At 40.8% G+C, this 18,445-nt stretch overlaps 1 protein-coding gene across 3 annotated transcripts in view; it reads right to left on the bottom strand.

Annotated features, from left to right (window-relative positions):
- Positions 1-12,132, bottom strand: part of LOC112267268 (TOX high mobility group box family member 2) — a 137,912-nt gene extending 125,780 nt beyond the window's left edge. For all 3 annotated transcript variants that reach the window (XM_024445526.2, XM_024445539.2, XM_024445532.2), the window contains exon 1: positions 11,495-12,132. In XM_024445526.2, coding sequence (XP_024301294.1) covers positions 11,495-11,599 — 105 coding nt within the window. In that variant the 5' untranslated portion in view covers positions 11,600-12,132. The remainder of the gene's footprint in view (positions 1-11,494) is intronic.
- Positions 12,133-18,445: the final 6,313 nt, after the last annotated feature.

The raw sequence follows: 18,445 nt of genomic DNA, 5'->3' as shown, positions 1-18,445 counted from the left end.
TTTCTTATCACCAGACTGAACTAATAACTATTTTAGCTCCGTCACTCTGAAACGTCCCGATAATCACCAGCGATACAGTATCAGCCACATCCAGACCATGTCAAACTTTCCACACTATGACCTGTCAAGTCTCCAAGAAATGTTTTTCCCCCCTTCTTCCCTCTCTTTCAATGTTTCATTTCCTGCCTGTAGCAAGCAATCACCAACCACCAACCACCAGCCATTCAACCTTTCAGAAAATGCAACTATGAGACTATAGGCGAGACACTGTATTCTTCCTGTCCTAGAACATTATGCGAAATAGGTTGGAATCCGGAGGTGTTACGCTGAGTGGTGTGTCGGAGTGTTGACAAGCACTGTCTGGCACGTATGATATACTAATGTGTTCCTTTGTTAATTGGGCTGTGTCTTGAATAAAGCGTGCTAATTGCATTCTAGGACAGGTGGGGAATCCGAGGCAGTGTCAATGAAATAGGTCAACACCTCACACACACAGTATATGCTTTCACTGTTATGTTACTCCGGGCTATATTTGGATTGTTGTTGAAAAACCAACTTAAGTAAAGATATCAAAATATTAAGATATCATCATGTTTATGATGCAGGTTGCATGGACGTTGCATTTGCCCGAGCAAACATTTTGCCAAAAAACTGAGAGGGATTTCAAACCTTGTTAGAGAAAGGTTTGTATTCTCGAATGGTAGCTAGGTGTGCTAACAGCAAAGGGCTGAACCTGTGAATGTCTCTTGCAGTGAAACACGGTCAGGGTTTTCCCCCTTCTCAATTCAAGTGAGTGAGGAAACAGTCAAGTCGCACAGAACAGATTCTCACCTCTTATTCACTCACTTTTTTCTCTCTTCTTTTTAGTCAGATCCATCAATCAGCATTTCATGCAGTTTGGGTTTGAGGTCTTCACAGGTCCAAAACATTGGACCCGTTCCAAAATGGAATTGGGGCTTTCCCACCTGGATCCGATATGAATAAATGTTTGTTTTAAATAGAGAGGCCCATTCCGAACAGACCCGAGGACAACTAGACCTGATCCTTATAGACCTGGTTTATTAACCGGAGCAGCTGATAAAGCATGAAAGGAGGGAGAGGGGTACCGCTCTAGCAGACGTGGGAGGGGCTGTACTGTGAGCGAGTGACATGGGGAGCAGGAAGGAGAGAGGGAGAGACAGCAACCAACCAAGCCGACTCAAAGCTATAAGTAGACTAATATCTGCCATAACTAGGTTATTTATCATCCAATATGATTACATAGTACCTGTCTTGGACTGCAACAAACCAGGAGAAGCTAGTTAGCTAGCTATGCTAACTGATTCTGCAGTGCAAGCGCTCTCTCATCCTACAGTTACAAATAACAGAATATAAAGTAGCAGCCTGCCTACCTGATGGCTCTTGGTTGTTGTAGCCTATCCTTTAACCTCTAATTTATTTTCCGTCACTTTAATTTCATCTTCCATAAGTGGAATGGTATCAAATACATCCATTCCACTCACTCTGTTCTGGCCATTATTATGAGCCGTCCTCCCCTCAGCAGCCTCCTGTGATTAGATATCTCCTAACTTTTGCCACACATGGAGCGAGGCCCAATGACTGTAGCCTATTGCCGCTTATATGACTTATGATGGGCCAACAACAAGCGACACACAACACGCTCCACTCTCGTGAAAGGCAAGAGCAGCAGCATAAATTATCATATGTATCTCTCTCTCTACTGCAGCAGTCGCGTTCGAAACTGTAAGGGCCCTTTCGGAAAAGCCAGTTAAAACCCTAGAACGGTGACAATCATATCAGATCCGACCCAGACATTATTTAGGATTCTGGATCCGGACCCACTGTGGATTCGTGAAGACCTCTAGTTTGAATCACACAAAGTGCACTAAAACAATAAATGTTTGTCTTTCAAGTCACTATCTGTGCTGGAACACATCTGTTGGCAAGGCTCATTTTGGTTTCCATATCGCTGAGAGACATTACTGACACGGTGGCTGAAAAATAAAGTTCCCCCCAGGGCCATCGTAATGTAGAGGGGGGGTCCGACAGGAGGCTTATCCCCCTCTGCAAGTTCGTACATTTAGCATTTTTCATACACCTGAAACAGCTTTTTCCTGCAATCTAGAGCCATAATAATTCTGCCTAATTCTGTCAATTTTAGTAAGCATATTAAGCATACCTCTTTACCTGTTGAATTGGCTTCTTTTTTGTTTAGCACTGTTTGGCAGAAAACCATTTCATGTTTGAAGGTAGAACTCCGCCTACCCGGCAGACCTAGAGCAAATCAAGTGCACATATAAGCCTACCGCTGACCAATCAGATAGCTCAGATCACTGTGCATGCACCGTTTTTAATATAGAGGAATATTTAACTTTCTCTGGTCATAGGAGTAACAAAATGAATTGGCGCATGAGGCAGAAATAATGCAGTGCGACTTAAATTTTGCCATCAGCTGGAAGACTGTGTCTCCTTTTCTCAGTAGAGACAACATACCTCTTGACTTATTTTGTTGTGTTGTGTTTGTTGTGTTCTCACCCATCTACACACAATAATACCACATAATAACAAAGTGAAAACATGTTTTTGGAAAAATGTTGCAACATTTCAGGAAATTAAATACAGAAATATCTCATTTACATATGTATTCACAAACCCCTGAGTCAATACTTTGTATAATAACCTTTGGCAGCGATTACAGCTGTGAGTATTTCTGGGTAAGTCTCTAAGAGCTTTCCAGACCTGGATTGTCCAACATTTGCATATTATTATTTTCAAAAACTGAACCAGGTTTTCTTCTTGGATTTTGCCTGTGCTTAGCTGCATTCTGTTTTTGTTTTTTTTACTGATTACAAGCATACCGATAACATGATGCAGCCACCACTAGTCTTGAAAATAGGGAGAGTGCTAATCAGTAATGTGTTGTATTGTATTTGCCCCAAACATAACACTTTGTATTCAGGACAAAAAGTGAATTGCTTTGACACATTTTTTGCAGTATTACTTTAGTGCCTTGTTGCAAACAGGAGGCATGTTTAGGAATACTTTTATTTTGTACAGGCTTCCTTCATTTCACTCTGTAAGTTAGGTTCGTATTGTGGAGTTACTACTATGTTGTTGATCCATCCTCAGTTTTATCCTACTGTATCACAGCCATTACAGTAACGGTTAATAAAGTCACCATTGGCTTCATGGTGAAATCCCTGAGAGGTTTCCTTCCTCTTCGGCAACTGAGTTAGGAAATATGCCTGTATCTTTGTAGTGACTGGGTGTATTGATACACCATCCAAAGTGTAATGAATAACTTCACCATGTTCAAATGTATATTCAATGTCCTTTTTTTTACCCATCTACCAATATGTGACCTTCTTTGCAAGGCATTGGAAAACCTCCCTGGTCTTTGTGGTTGAATCTGTGTTTAAAATGTACTGCTTGACTGAGGGACCTTACGGATAATTGTATATGTGGGGTACAGAGATGAGGTAGTCATTCAAAAATCCTGTTAAACACTATTATTGAAATCAGAGTTAGTCCATGCAATTTATTGTGTGGCTTATTTAGGCAAATGTTTACTCCTGAACTTATTTAAGCTTGCCATAACATAGGGGTTAAATAATTACTCACTCAAGACATTTCAGCTTTTCATTTTTAATTAATAATGTTGTTTCTTTGCAACAACCTAATCCCATTTGACATTATGCGATATTGTGTGTAGGCCAGTGACAAAATCTAAATTTAAATATTTTTAAATTCAACAAACTGTGGAAAAAGTCAAGGAGCTGGAAACTTTCTGAAGGCATTGTAAAACATTTAAATACAATTTTCAAAATGGTCTGAGAAGAACAACATTGGCAGGGCAATTCAAGTATAGCCAGTAAGCAGTCATAATCTATTGGGCCTATAGCCTACTGCACAAATCTCATTGCTACAGAACTGTTTTAAATTGGTTAATGATGTATAGGCTTACTTTTTTTTTTAATCCTGAGCGGTAGATCTCTGCTTGCATTTTCACTCAGAAAGTGATCTTGACTCAGAAAACGTTGGTGACCACTGGTCTAGGGGATCTAGGCAATGACTCAAAGGTAAAAGGTAAGAGGAGTGCAGTCCAAACAAAGTGTTTTTTATTTAAGAAAAGGCTAATTAAATCCTTTGTCACTTTCACAAGGTTGGAATAATACAATTTTCAACTACTTAAGACATTGGCTCGAATCTAGGCTGTGGATTTAGATTGAGAGAAAATGAACAACTAAGGAAGAATTTTTCACCTGTCTCATTGACTTCTTAAACCCAAAACCTCGCCCTGGTCTGTTTGCTCTGTTTCACAAGCGTTCCCGAAAGTCTCGCAATCTTGCGCCTCTGGGTTTAGAAACTCTGTGCTGCAGTGTTGACTGTGCCCCTGGAGGCATTTACGAGGGACTGCAGCGTTGGCGGTGCCCCTGGTGGCACGGCGGTGACCTGCAGTGTTGGCGGTGCCCCTGGCGGCACGGCAGGGGGCATGGAAGCAGTGGTTGTGGTGCGGAGGTGCACTGCGGCAGCAGAGTTGGCTAAGCTTGGCCCTGCTGACTAAGCTTGGCCCTGATGACTAAGCTTGGCCCTTCTGACTAAGCTTGGCCCTGCTGACTAAGCTTGGCCCTTCTGACTAAGCTTGGCCCTTCTGACTAAGCTTGGCCCTGCTGACTAAGCTCGGGCCTGCTGACTAAGCTTGGCCCTGCTGGCTAGGCTTGGTCCTGCTGACTAAGCTTGGCCCTGCTGGCTAGGCTTGGCCCTTCTGCGCCACAGATGCACATTGATTCCTTAAGAACTTTTATGCCTTAGGAGTTTAGTACAACTGCCACACTGGTATTGTATCGTAACCCTAAATATGCTTATCTGCATCTCCGCTAAAATCTGGGTAAAGTATTGAAAGGAATGTGAGTCCTATTCAGTACATTTAGTAATTGCTTGCTTTTCTAAAGTCTAGCAATCTTGCCAGCAGGCATGCCGGCTAAGATAGTTAGACAAGCCTCTCTAACTTGATTGGTAGCCTGAAATGGCTTGGTTGCTAGTTATGAGGTTGGGAGATTGGGAGATTAGCTAGCTGTCTAGCTAAAGCCAACTTCATACAATTGCTAGGTGGCTAGTATTACTGAGGAACAACAAAACATGTTTGTTTATTTATTAATCATACGAAATCAATAGGCTAAATAGCTTGATCAAATTAATTTACAAACATACCTCCTGCCCATCACCGGCAGCTAAAATCAAATCAACCTCGACACTCTCTCTCCTTCTCCACCGACGATACTGTCTGCATCCACTAAAGTGTCTAGCATCCTGTCTAGCATATCTTTGCTCCATGGTGCACCTTGGAAGGAACCCCCCCCCCCACATCAGGAAAAGGAGGAGAACTTCAGATCAAGGGGCCGGAGGTCGGCACTACACTGTGTGTGCTTCAACAGCAATGACAAAAATGAGAGTTAATATGACTTTGCGAGGGGCAAGCATACAGGGGGGTCCAACACAAATCACCATGTAGAGCTTTAATTTCTTCTGTCATTACAGAATGTGACTATGATTCACTTACTGTGCAGCAGAACTGTGATGATTATGCATGCAAATGATTTAAATGATCTATGCAAATGTTTCTTAATGCGTTACATCTTGAATTGTAATTAATCCCGATTAATGAATAGTACACTTTATGTACATATAAAGTGGCTAAAGCTATTGATATAACAAGAGTATTGTGTAGCAATCACAGTATACAATACACTGATATGTTTCACCCAATTACCAAAAGCAAACGGGTATGAATCTAATTTGGATGCAGGTGATAAACTAAAACGATTCTACCTATTTTGAGACATTTATTACATTAAACTTTGCAAACTGCCAATGCTTCAAATAGTGATGCCATGACACTAATGCTTCTAGTCAGGGCTAAAGCATGGAGAGCTGTGGGATTGCAGGCTGCAGCACCGTAGGCCTTGGCATTGTGTCTGTGTGGCTCTTTCTTCGGCAGGTTAAACTGGAGTCCAGGCTCAATCCCTTAGGACCCGATTCTTATTGACTGCAGGCATTACTGGATCCCTTTCCTATTGTTTATAGAGCCAGCAACCTTCCACAGTAAATGGCCTAGTCACAGTCACAGCCACTGTCTGTGACTAGTAATATGCCAGGTAGGCCTATATGAAAGCAGGACAGCTATCAATTAGGTTAACACTGGCACGGCATCGAAATAAAGGCAGGTTTGTTATTTTTAGATGTCTTCTTTTTTTGCCCGTTCAAATGATGTGAAAGATATGAGAAGCACGTTGGCGTAACCATCTCTTCTCCGTAACTGCTACTTTTCTCTCGTCCAAAAATATGATTGACTCGCTTAAAATGCATTACATTAAAAAAAGAAAAAAATATGAAACTGATCGCAGTTCCCCGTTGCTCCTTGTCGCTATTTGTTGTCGTGTTTTGAATAAATAAGTCATACCACAACGACGAGGGGAGGCTGGCTAGAAATCATTTTCCGAGGTAATGGTGTAGGCACTGTGTGGAAGGCAATTTCAGCTCAGCTTCCCCAGAGAATGGCTCTGTACTTATCATTAACTCAGAGATATAATCTGCTCCAGGCTACCTGATTTCCCCCCATAACCTTTTGACATTGCCACTGCCGGCAACGTAAATAAAGTGATGCTCGGGCACATTGGAGGAACGCCTGATTAATATCAGGAAGCGGTGACAACAATTCAACTAGTACAAAACATGAACGAACCGAATATAGTACATCCAGAGAATGTAGCCTACTGTACGAACTACCCCCAAATGTACGTGTACTTTTTTCATTTTACAATATTTTAGTTTGAGGTGGTTTTGGTTGATTTTGATGTACGGTGGCCTGTTGGAGTACTACCAGTGTCAGTGGAGCTACAGAATGATTTGTGTGTGTGCTCTTCTGCCTGGCATTCCTTCAGTTACAGTATGCATGGGTTAACGCTTTTCCAGGGAGTATAGTAGTTCTTGCTCCGATTCGCCAGTCAAGCAAAATGTATGAATGAGCGGTAAAACACCCAAGGCCGCTTACTTCCACTTAATTCACTTTTCTGTGTACAGAAGGTGGTAATGCTAGAATAACAATTCATTTTCTATTTCCATTAAGGTCACGTTACAAGAGAAGGGGAAGAAATAAGACATTCTGTGAGATTAAACATGAGAAAGGCCACCCCCCACTGTGGTCATATTTTGGACTATTCCATCAACAATTGTATTATGTAGATATGGGTGAAATTGGAATGTCCCAAACGATAATAGGGGTTATGTATAGTTTTGTATCTGCCATATTTGTAAAAAGTAGTTAAACGATACTCAAATAGCATTGAGTACCTTGTGGTGGCTAATTGGGATTGAGGAAGTCGGCCTTAATCAGGGCAGTTCTTACTGTGTGGACTTCAGAGTGTACATTATATATGGTGTATGGAGGAAACACTGGAAAAATTGTACACCTGAGGCTTACTCCCATTAAATCATATGCTCCATAGATCTTGCCTCGAGGCATAACACCAATTAGAAATGCATGACACACACACACACACGCGCACACACACACACACACACACACACACACACACACACACACACACCAGAGAGTGTTACGACTAACAGAGCCACAATACCTTTGTCCGTATACTTTTGTACACACTGTACTTACGTAGTGCAAATATGTACAGTACACTACATCGCCGCCACTGAATTTCCAATCCAACCCATCTAATTATATATCCGAGTCCCCTTTCTGACACATTGATGTTGGAGGAGGATCTGGGGAAAATTGGAGCAGCTAGCTAGATACAGTAATCTATCCAACTTCACATTTCACAGAAGTGAGTCTGCCTCGGGGTATGCACAAGTCATAATACATTTGACAAATAGTCTCTCAACGAAACATGCATTTGTGAAGAAGTAGTGTCCCTTTAGCGCTGGTATGCGCCAAGTGTATGGAGCTACACTGAACAAACAATACACCCACTCATGGAGAAGAGAGAGAGAGAGGTGGAGAGATACAGAGAGGCTTCAAAAAGATTAGGAGAGAATCTGGGGCTAAAAGTGAGGATGACTCACGGCGAAGTGCAGTGACAATGTGTGCATCCCAAATGGCACCATATTCCCTATATAGTGCATTACTTTTGACCAGAGCCTTATGGGGGACCCTATAGGCCTTAGTCAAAAGTAGTGTACTATATAGGGAATAGGGTGCCATCTGAGACGCTGCCAATGCAAGACAATGAAACTTGGAGAGATTTGAAAAGGCATAGGCCCAGAGAGTTGTTGGGAATACATATTGATGGGAATACATATAGTCGCATTTAGTCGCAAGTATCTCCTATCTTTTTGACTCTACACTGCTATGTTGTAGATTTGGTTCTCTTTTACTTCAGATGAATGCGTTCAGTTGTACAACTGACTAGGTATCCCCCTTTCCCTTTTAAAACGTGCAATATACTATTGTTCATATGTTATTGTCTGGTTTCAAGAGGATGCTTGGGTTGTTCTAGATTGAGATCGGGATAGGGTCTAACAAGTTACTAGATAAGGCCTTTACTGTAGGTCTACTTAATAGATTCATTGTTCCACTAAAAACATACATGCATCTGTGCTGTTTAGAAATGGCATCATTGAATGCACCTCAAACTCAAATATTTGGGATGTTGGCCTAATCCTGGACTAAAAAGCATTTTCAGTGGAGATTCCCCATTGAGCTTGCTAGTGTCCAGGAAACCGCCCCATTATGTATTTGTGGAGGAGACGATGTGCCCCCCCCATCAGAGCCCTTGATATGGCTTGTCGATCCAGATCCATGAAATGCACCAATCACAAACCCAAACATCCAGTTTCAGTTTACACATTTTACTATTCCTTTAAATTCCTGACATTATTAACCCTATTTTGGCTTTTTGGTGTTTATGACCTGTACGTCTATCTGTACATTGCTGCCATTTTACCTGAGGCCTGGTTTATAGTAAACCAGCAGGAATGCAGACACCTCACTTTAGCACGTTAGCATGTTAGCTAGCACAGGAAGTAGCCTACAAGCTGTTTATACAGGATGGCCTGGTTTCCATAGCCACTTCCGGTTCAGCTGCAACACTGTAAGACATTGTATCAGTCATAGTTAGGAGGGTCAATTCTATACAATTACTAAAATGCCTGTGATAACTCACTCCCATATGCTAGTCTCATAGACAGCACACATCTACAGTTTCATAAGTGTTAAAAGATTGATCCAAATGTGAACTGTCATAAAAAATGACAGTGCACAGATAGTGTGTCACAATGTACAGTGTGGACACGCGTCAATTTAGTAATGTCAAGGCTTTATGATGCTCTCCATGGAACCTAACCCCATCTCCTATTACCCAACATAGCAAAATTAGTGCAAACAAGAGTTCATTGAATCATGGGGGCCATATCATAGAAAGGCAATCCACATTTGATCTTAAAGGACTACAAGTGTGTGGCAGTGCAAAGGGATTAAAAAACAACATTATATTGTGAAGAAGAATAGCTATCATATACAGCCTTATGCTAGGCAAACACAATTCATTCATATCATCCACTATCTGGGAGCACGTAGCTTTGTATCTGCTGACAAAATGTTTACATAACTTTTACATTGACCACAGCATTGACAGGCAGCCAGATTCGATCAACTGTCAACTGGTGCGGGACATAATGGATAGCAAAATCCAGATGCCTCTGAGCCATCACTGGCTTCAATATCAACAAAACTTTATCGTGGTGTTGTTTATATGAAGAAGACTTGTGCTATAAGTTGCTTCAATATCAAACATGATATAACATCGGTAGCCTATAAATGGAGAGCATTGGGCCAAACGGAAAATTAACAAAGCAACTATTTTAATGCTTTATGCATATATTTTTTAAGTTTTGAGATCTTATAATGCTTTCTGTTTGACTGGGGAAATCTAATAATAACAGAGCTCATAGACAAACTGGACCAGTATTGCGAAACAATATCATTACCACTGTTGTCTACATAAGCTTCATGCTTTTTTACATTCAAAATATGGCGAGCTACTTCTGGTGCCATTATTGTACAATCTAATTACAAAATGAAGGCATTTATAAACATATACTCAATCGTATTTTATAACTAGTAGTTCTTTCTGTGAGCAAAACACTGTCCTATCGGCTATAGTACGACGCTAGAAATTCTCAGGCTGGCATAACTGTTTGCAACGGGAACATATAAGGAAGCGGACGTAAGTAATGTACACACGATAAATTCGAATCTAGACTAAAAACAAGAGGAAGAATGTTTGGAATACGTTCAAGATGTTGTGGAAAAAAATGTGCCTATGTGAGCTCGATGCGGTATAGGCGAATGCGTAATATGGAACATATGGATAGACGCAAACGCACACATGGCGAACCAATCATGCATTTTACAATGTGGGATAAAAAAATAATGTCTCATAAATGTTTGGCTTCAATTGCTTTGTTCGTTTTTTAGCTTTCCTCCACCCAGTAACTGTTGAGAGAAACTTTGCCAGCAGGTGCAGTTTTTATCCCAAGGGCAATAAACTCATTAGGAAGAGTTCTCATTTCTGCTTCAATCAAATATGATTACTTGTCATGGATATCATGCATCCATGTACATATAGCCTATGAATATGTGAGATAAAGGATAAATAGATGCGAAAAGGATAATAGTAGGCAAAGCGTTCACATATTGCGTTACCAGTAGCCTACCACTGGCTATAAGACATGCATATAGGCTAGTCTACCCTAAACATAGTGAATTCCCATTGTGTATCATGATGGTTATTCTGATTATTTCTTATTATGTGTAAATGTGTTATGCAGAGTGGCTTTGGTATGAATTAGTCATTGTTACGTTTACCATGTGGAGAATGCAGTTATTACCTATTGTGTAAAAAAGGTCATGAAATAAAATAATGTTCTTCCGCAGGGAAAAACTTAGGCGTAATTTTGCATGAATTATGAGCAGTTGAAAGTAAACCCTGAAAACTGTGAGCAATTACGTCCGTGTTCAAATTACAATTGAGCTATTCGTTTGCGCTGGATAGGATAGGCACCGTACGCACCGCATTTCTGCATGGGACTTTACAGCACCGCGCCTTTACCTACAATTTATATATACAGTGAAAGGTTTCGCAACTTGCTCATAGCAAAACACCTTTTGGGGTAACATCTCCGATGATGTCAACTTCCAAAGAGTTACTGCGGAGCAGTAGGCTACAAAGACGCAGGAAAGTTTCAGGAAATGCATAAGTCTCAATTATGAAATGTTCTTTGAAGGCTGTATGCAATGCATATCATGATACTATATTTCAGATGAAGTCACATTTGTCAATATGCATGGTTGATAAATGCGGTATAGCCGCATGCAACACATTTTGCGCAACTGAAAAAAGCAACTGAAAAAAAAGATGCAACATCCAATCTAAATGTATCGCCTTACAAATGAGTATTTAACAGTAATTACCTTGTTGCAGTGATAATAGTCCAAAGAGGTCAGGCAACTTGAATCAGTTGGTAATGTACATGAGCCCACGCTTGAAGGGGGTGCTGGATAAAATCTCACGTCCATCTCAGGGTCCGCAAGACTGACGGCATGAAAGCAGCGCCAATGCCTGTGACTCTCTCTCTCTATATATATCTATATATCTATCTCTCTCTCCCTATTTCTCTCTCTCTCGCTCTCTCTACTGTTTTACCAAACAAAAAGAAACAGAAGGCTTGAAAGAAAAAGGGGTTGATTCTCTCAAAACACTCTCTCCTCACATCCGCTGGTGCTCTCACTTCAACGCTATCAAGCTTCTGCAATGATGCTCTATCGATAAATACATATATTTGTGTTCGCAGCAGGAAAAATACTCTCAAAGTTCACTTTGCGGAAAAAAACGTAGATGTTTCAGCAACTAAACATGAACCAACGTTGACTGAAATTGTTTACAGCAACTCAGCATCAACGTTGCATGCAAAAGATATAGCCCAAATAGTTCTATGTTCTCCCAAAAACGTTCGGCTGTTTCTATTTTCCAGTCGCGCGCTCACTCCCTGTCTGCTTTGTCATGTAGGAGTGTTTATCCATGTGTTCACTTCGAGTTATAGTTCGACTACTTCTTTCCATACCGAATGCCATGCGACCTCTACCGATAACAGAGGGAATAGAGGGAGATGAAGGGGGAGGGGAGATACAGTATCAGGCTGATTGACAACCGATCCAGTTCCACTGCAGTTCGGTGAAATCAGAGTTTATGGAGATGCTGTAGCTATGAAGACATAGCCAGACGATTCGGATAGCCTACCCAACGGCCAATTAATAGGGCTCTCTATAGGCTAAGTTACTGTTATAGATATTGACCCCAACCTCCTTTTTACTTTACTTTTAAGACTAGTAATACGCTAAATGGTAATAGGGACAAGTGCAGGTATTTTTGCAACAACAACAAAACGGGTTGGACATTTATTAACACGCTCATGGGCCGCTTCTGCGTCGCTTCTCTGGCTCTTTTTTTTAACCAAAATATGAAATGTTCTCCCGCGAGACCAGCCCATGCACCTGCTTTATTGCCAGGCCGTTTTTTGTTCATCCTGTAGCTTTCCATGGACCATGGGTAACTACTGCTGAAGTGTAGAGATTCTGTGTATTGTAGTTTGTTTGTCAATGTCAATGTCCAATTGCCCGAACTACAAACAGGTTTCTCAGTTAACTCAGTACTATATATCATTGGCTGTGTTTACACCTATGTATCAATGGCTGTGTTTACACAGGCAAACCAAATCTGATGTTTTGTACAAAATACCAATTAGTGGAAAAGATCAGACACTGTAGATCTACATTGTAGCCTACCTTCCCTTTGTGGAGTCAAGAGTCTACTCTTGATACAGAAAATTAGGACCATTGTAAATTTGGTGTTCTATATCTATGTATTTACCGTGGCAATACAAATGTAGCAACACTTAGATTCAGCAAGATAAAGGTACAAATTTCAGTAGCTTCATTATGTCACTCAAAACATGATGCTGTGTTAAGTGTTGGATTAGGGGAGACGAATCTGGTTTATCTGGGGACCTGTCGTGTTTTTTTCCATTCTTCACTGTCCTTCTTTGACGAACCAGTGTGCACATATTTGGGTCACAGTGAATTTAAGCACCGAATGAGCACTAAATGCAGTTGATCGTGATGGAAATAGTTTAGGTTTGACACAGAAGAGAAATCATATGTGATGTTGTCTAACATTTAGAGAAAGACAGGTTGATTGTGAACTGATTAACACGGACATCTTTCTAACTGCAACAAGGCCCGACGTAACGTGGTACTTTACTCAATAGAACGTTTTCTGGACACAATTGTTTCGCACATCAATATTCTGATTTCTGCCAAATTGTGATAGATATCTTTGATGGTGAGTCAATCAGTAGTAAACTCAGCAAAAAAAAAAGAAACATCCTCTCGCTGTCAACTGCGTTTCTTTTCAGCAAACTTAGCATGTGTAGATATTTGTATGAACATAACAAGCTTCAACAACTGAGACATGAACTGAACAGGTTCCACAGACATGTGGCTAACAGAAATTGAATAATGTGTCCCTGAACAAAGGGGGGGGGGTCAAAATCAAAAGTAACAGTCAGTATCTGGTGTGGCCACCAGCTGCATTAAGTACTGCAGTGCATTTCCTCGTCATGGACTGCACCAGGTTTGCCTGGTCTTGCTGTGAGATGTTACCCCACTCTTTCCACTAAGGCACCTGCAAGTTCCAGGACATTTCTGGGGGTGAATGGCCCAAGCCCTCACTCTACGACCCAACAGGTCCCAAACGTGCTTAATCCGACAATCACCCCTGCTGAGACAAAACCGCGACTCGTCAGTGAAGAGCACTTTTTGCCAGTCCTGTCGGATCCAGCGATGGTGGGTTTGTACGCATAGGCAACGTTGTTGCCGGTGATGTCTGGTGAGGACCTGCCTTACAACAGGCCTACAAGGCCTCAGTCCAGCCTCTCTCAGCCTATTGTGGACAGTCTGAGCACTGATGGAGTGATTGTGCATTCCTGGTGTAACTCGGGCAGTTGTTGTTGCTATCCTGTACCTGTCCCGCAGGTGTGATGTTCGGATGTACCGATCCTGTGCAGGTGCTTTTACAGGTGGTCTGCCACTGTGAGGACGAACAGCTGTCCGTCCTGTCTCCCTGTAGCGCTGTCTTAGACGTCTCACAGTATGGACATTACAATTTATTGCCCTGGCCACATCTGCAGTCCTCATGCCTTCTTGCTTTCTTTTGGTGTTTTTCAGAGTCAGTAGAAAGGTCTCTTTAGTGTTCTAAGTTTTCATAACTGTGACCTTAATTTCCAACCGTCGTAAGCTGTTAGTGTCTTAGATGACCGTTCCACAGGTGCATGTTCATGAATTGTTTATGGTTCATTGAACAAGCTTGGGAAACAGTGTTTAAACCCTCTACAATGAAGATCTGTGAAGTTTTTTGGATTTTTACGAATTATCTTTGAAAGACAGTGTCCTGAAAAAGGGATGTTTCTTTTTTTGCTGAGCTTATATGTATTTTATTTGAAGAGTCTACTTGCAAAAACTGTGATATGTGGGAAGTCGCTCTGGATAGGATTGTCTGCTAAATTACAAAATAAAAAAATATGAAATTGGTTAGATTGGTAGAAAAAAGCGAGACATAAAAGGGCAGCAGATCTCCCAGTGAGCCTTTGCATAGCCATGCAATTCAATTAAATTCACTGAGAATACAGTAGATGTCCTTTTCTCTCAGAGTCCCTATATCCCCCGGAGTGTTGATAGATATGACCTGGGAGATAATACAGCAATGGCATTGCAACACCTCAAAACTGACCCTGCCACACATCCCTGGTCCAACCTAGCCCATCCACACAGCCGACAAAACAGGATGAAAACATTGCATGCTCACATCCTTAAAAAGCAACCGAGAGGAAAAATAACATCACTTACAGCTAAGTGTTTATCTTGCTCTCCCTCACTCTAAGAATAAGAAACAACAAGAAAAAACTACCCTGTGTGCATGTGTGTGTACATATGTGCATTTGTGTGCCTCCATTCAGATGTGTGTGTGTTTCTGTGTGCCTGCATCTATGTGTGTGGATGGGAGTGAACTCTCATTGTCATCACAGTGGGTGACTTGTTGCCCCCCCCCTTAGGAACAGGCCTTCATCAGTATGGCTATTACTCAGCGTGGTGGCACAGGCCCTGGGGTGCGAACTTGTTTAATACCAGCGACAGATGGGTCGCTCAGTGGGCATGCCGAGCTCGCCTACTATTGGCTGCAGCTAGCTCTAGCCATTGGCGAGGCTAGCTCTAGCGACTCAGGCCAGCGCAGGGGTTAACTGGCACAGGGATAGCAAATGGCTTCAAGGCAATGGAATGTGTAGTGCCCCTGCATCCCTCACTACTAGCCTGGGAGAGAAAGAGAGAGAGAGAGAGAGAGAGAGACAAAGAAAGAGAGAGTCAGAAAGTCTGTGTGAAGAGAGAGAGAGAGAGAGAGAGAGAGAAAGGGAAAAAGAGAGGAGAGTGAGAGAGAGAACACATCCCGTATGGCCACTGAACTCTAAAAACGTGTATTATTTAAGAACAATTGATGGAGGATGGGTTCCTCCCCAACGACGGAAACTAATTATTACCACAACTTAATTTACCTTTAATTACCAGCACTGTGGCAGTTAGCGGCAGAACAAACGCAGTCCCATTTTTATTGCCTCGATAAGAGCTGACGCTGTCATTAGGAAATAGTAAAAAATTAAATATGGCCCGTTAAAGGATAGCACATTGTATTTTGGATGATGTCAGCATTTAGTTTCTGATTCTGTCTCTTAATAGATTTGAACCTGAGCATATATAACTTTCTTTTATATTTCCCAGGTCCAGTTTGAAATAACTTTAGATGAAACGTTCACATTCTGTGAAAATTAAGAAGTCAAAATGACTTTAAGTTATAGAAAGCAAAGTCTAATAAGTGTTCACAAATACAAAAACAGATAAATAAAGTGTAAAGTAATACATTATACATATGAGTAGTACTTCATTTTACAGCCTGGTTTAAGCTGGTATTTACCTGGTATAACATTTAACTAAGAAACTACAATTCAACTGATAATAATCTCTCTTAGATGACTGTAGCTAATTCAGGTAAGCTGTAGCTTTCTCGTTGGTTTACTTAATGTGTGACCCTTTCATCTGTAACAAATAAGCAGCGTTATGCAAGTGTTATTTAATGTCATGATGATAAGACCATCAGTACCCTCGGTGGTTATTAGAGCTGAAGTTGTCAAGATGCAGTTGCATCACCGGCTACTTCCTCCTATCAGAGGGTTCACCTGTCTTACTGCATCGTAAGTATTTATAACCATTCTCTTATAGACTTAAGTTGAGCAATCACAGACAGTTTCAGCACTGAAGGTCAAGAGAAATAACGTACGCACTTCTCAACTTAAGCGTATGAGAAAATGGTTATAAATACTTACATTATTTTCCATCTCTAAACATAATGGTGTACTTATTTTGCAGAGGCCGTATTAATTTACGAACAGGCCCGACTTAATTTTGAATGTTCCGTTCAATTACCTTTTACTTTGCAATAATCTATTAGTTATCGAAACAGTGATCCCACATTTGGCTGTATATTGCCATAAATGGCTGTTTGAAATACAGCAAACAGCCCAATGGTAAACAGGAAATACTTCAAAGGCTCCATTAGGCAAGGCAATGAGTCACTAATGATCAGAATCTGCAGTGAAAGCCTTATTTCACTATAATTCATAGTACATGTATGGCATTCAAGCACACTTTCTCTCCATGCTCAAAACCAGCACTGTTATTCAAAGAAGTTATAATTGTAAATCCTGTATACTGAAGGGAATGTGATTTTCAAAATGACACAGTGAATGGACACGGATGTAAATGGATCTATTACATATCTTTGAGTGACATTGATTAAATTCAACATCATGCCCACGTGTTATAATCAGGGCATAAATATAATTAATGCATGTTTAGTTTTTTTACTTATTTGACCTAAGTAGTTTTTGTTCAAGCCTGGTATAATAGTAGAATGTAAAAAGATCAGGGGGTTGAAATAGTGTATTGGTGAAATGTTAAAAGGCTCTTGATTAACAGTCAAGAGACTTAACATTTCACCAATACAGTATTTCGAACCCCTTGTCTTTTTACATTCTACTATTATACCAGACGCACGTCCCTTGTATAATGCAAGGGTAGTGGGTTCGATTCCCGGGACCACCCACTCAGATAGAAGAGTTAAATGGATAGTTCAGCTATTTTGTATATTTGCTAGAGATATTTGTTTCCTTACCTTGAAAGAAGTCTATGAACAAGGAGTGCCTGGAATCCACACAGCCAACAATAAGCGACAATTAGCATTCTTTGCACCATTTGGTAACAGTAGATTCCTTTCAACGTAAGGAAACAAGTATCAAAATATGCAAAATCACTGGACTAACCCTTTAACTCTTCTATCTGAATGGGCAGTGTCAATCAAGAGACTTTCAGAATTTCACCATAGCATTACCTCCACGCTACATTGATGTAGCGCCCCATCAGAGCGCAGGTTAGGGTTTTTGTTGTCATGAATCTTGTTCTGAAGGCAGCTCTGCAGAGTGGTCATTATCCGGTACAGTCACAAAGTAATACAATCAGATATTAAACCTAACCTTAACCCTAACCTTAACTACATTGCTAACAATAATGCCTAACCCTAACCTTAAATTAAGACAAATGTTTTTTTCATGAATTTTTTACAATAGACCTATAGCCAATTTTGACTTTGCAGCTGGTCCATTTAGCAGAAATCACTCAGTTCTGCCTCCACGGCAAGATTCGGGACTATAAACGTCAACCTGCCATTAGAGCAGCTGCAACTATAGCTAGCAGCTGGAATCAATGAGAGTGAATGAATAGGTTTGTGCTTCTGCTCGCCCATCTACATGGGGGCTCATCTCTTTGTTCAAGTAATTTTCAGATTCATTCTTCAGCACCTCATCTCAGTCTCTGAATCTGATTACAATGACTATGAACAAAGTCTGCGACTTTATGAAGATTATTGTATACCTTATACAACAAATGATAATCATTCATATACCAGGCAGGTTTAAATGAAAAAAGTGCAGGTGTAGGATCTAAATTTGTCATCCTTTGTAGTTCATTTAGTAGAGCATGGCACTTGTAACGCCAGTTTCAATTCCTGGGACCACCTAAATGTAAAATGTATGTGCACATGACTGTAAGTTGCTTCTGATAAAAGTGTCTAAATTGCATATATGATCTATTTGATTAATCTTTTGTTGATTTTCCATTTCCATGAATTATAATCCATATAATAATTCACATTTTCTGTTGCTGCACTATTATTTTCCTGCTGTAGGAAACTGGCTCAAATCTGTA

This window comes from Oncorhynchus tshawytscha, linkage group LG02 (genome assembly GCF_018296145.1).
Source record: "Oncorhynchus tshawytscha isolate Ot180627B linkage group LG02, Otsh_v2.0, whole genome shotgun sequence".
Taxonomy (NCBI): Eukaryota; Metazoa; Chordata; class Actinopteri; order Salmoniformes; family Salmonidae; genus Oncorhynchus; species Oncorhynchus tshawytscha.
This window is presented reverse-complemented; position numbering and strand designations above follow the sequence as displayed.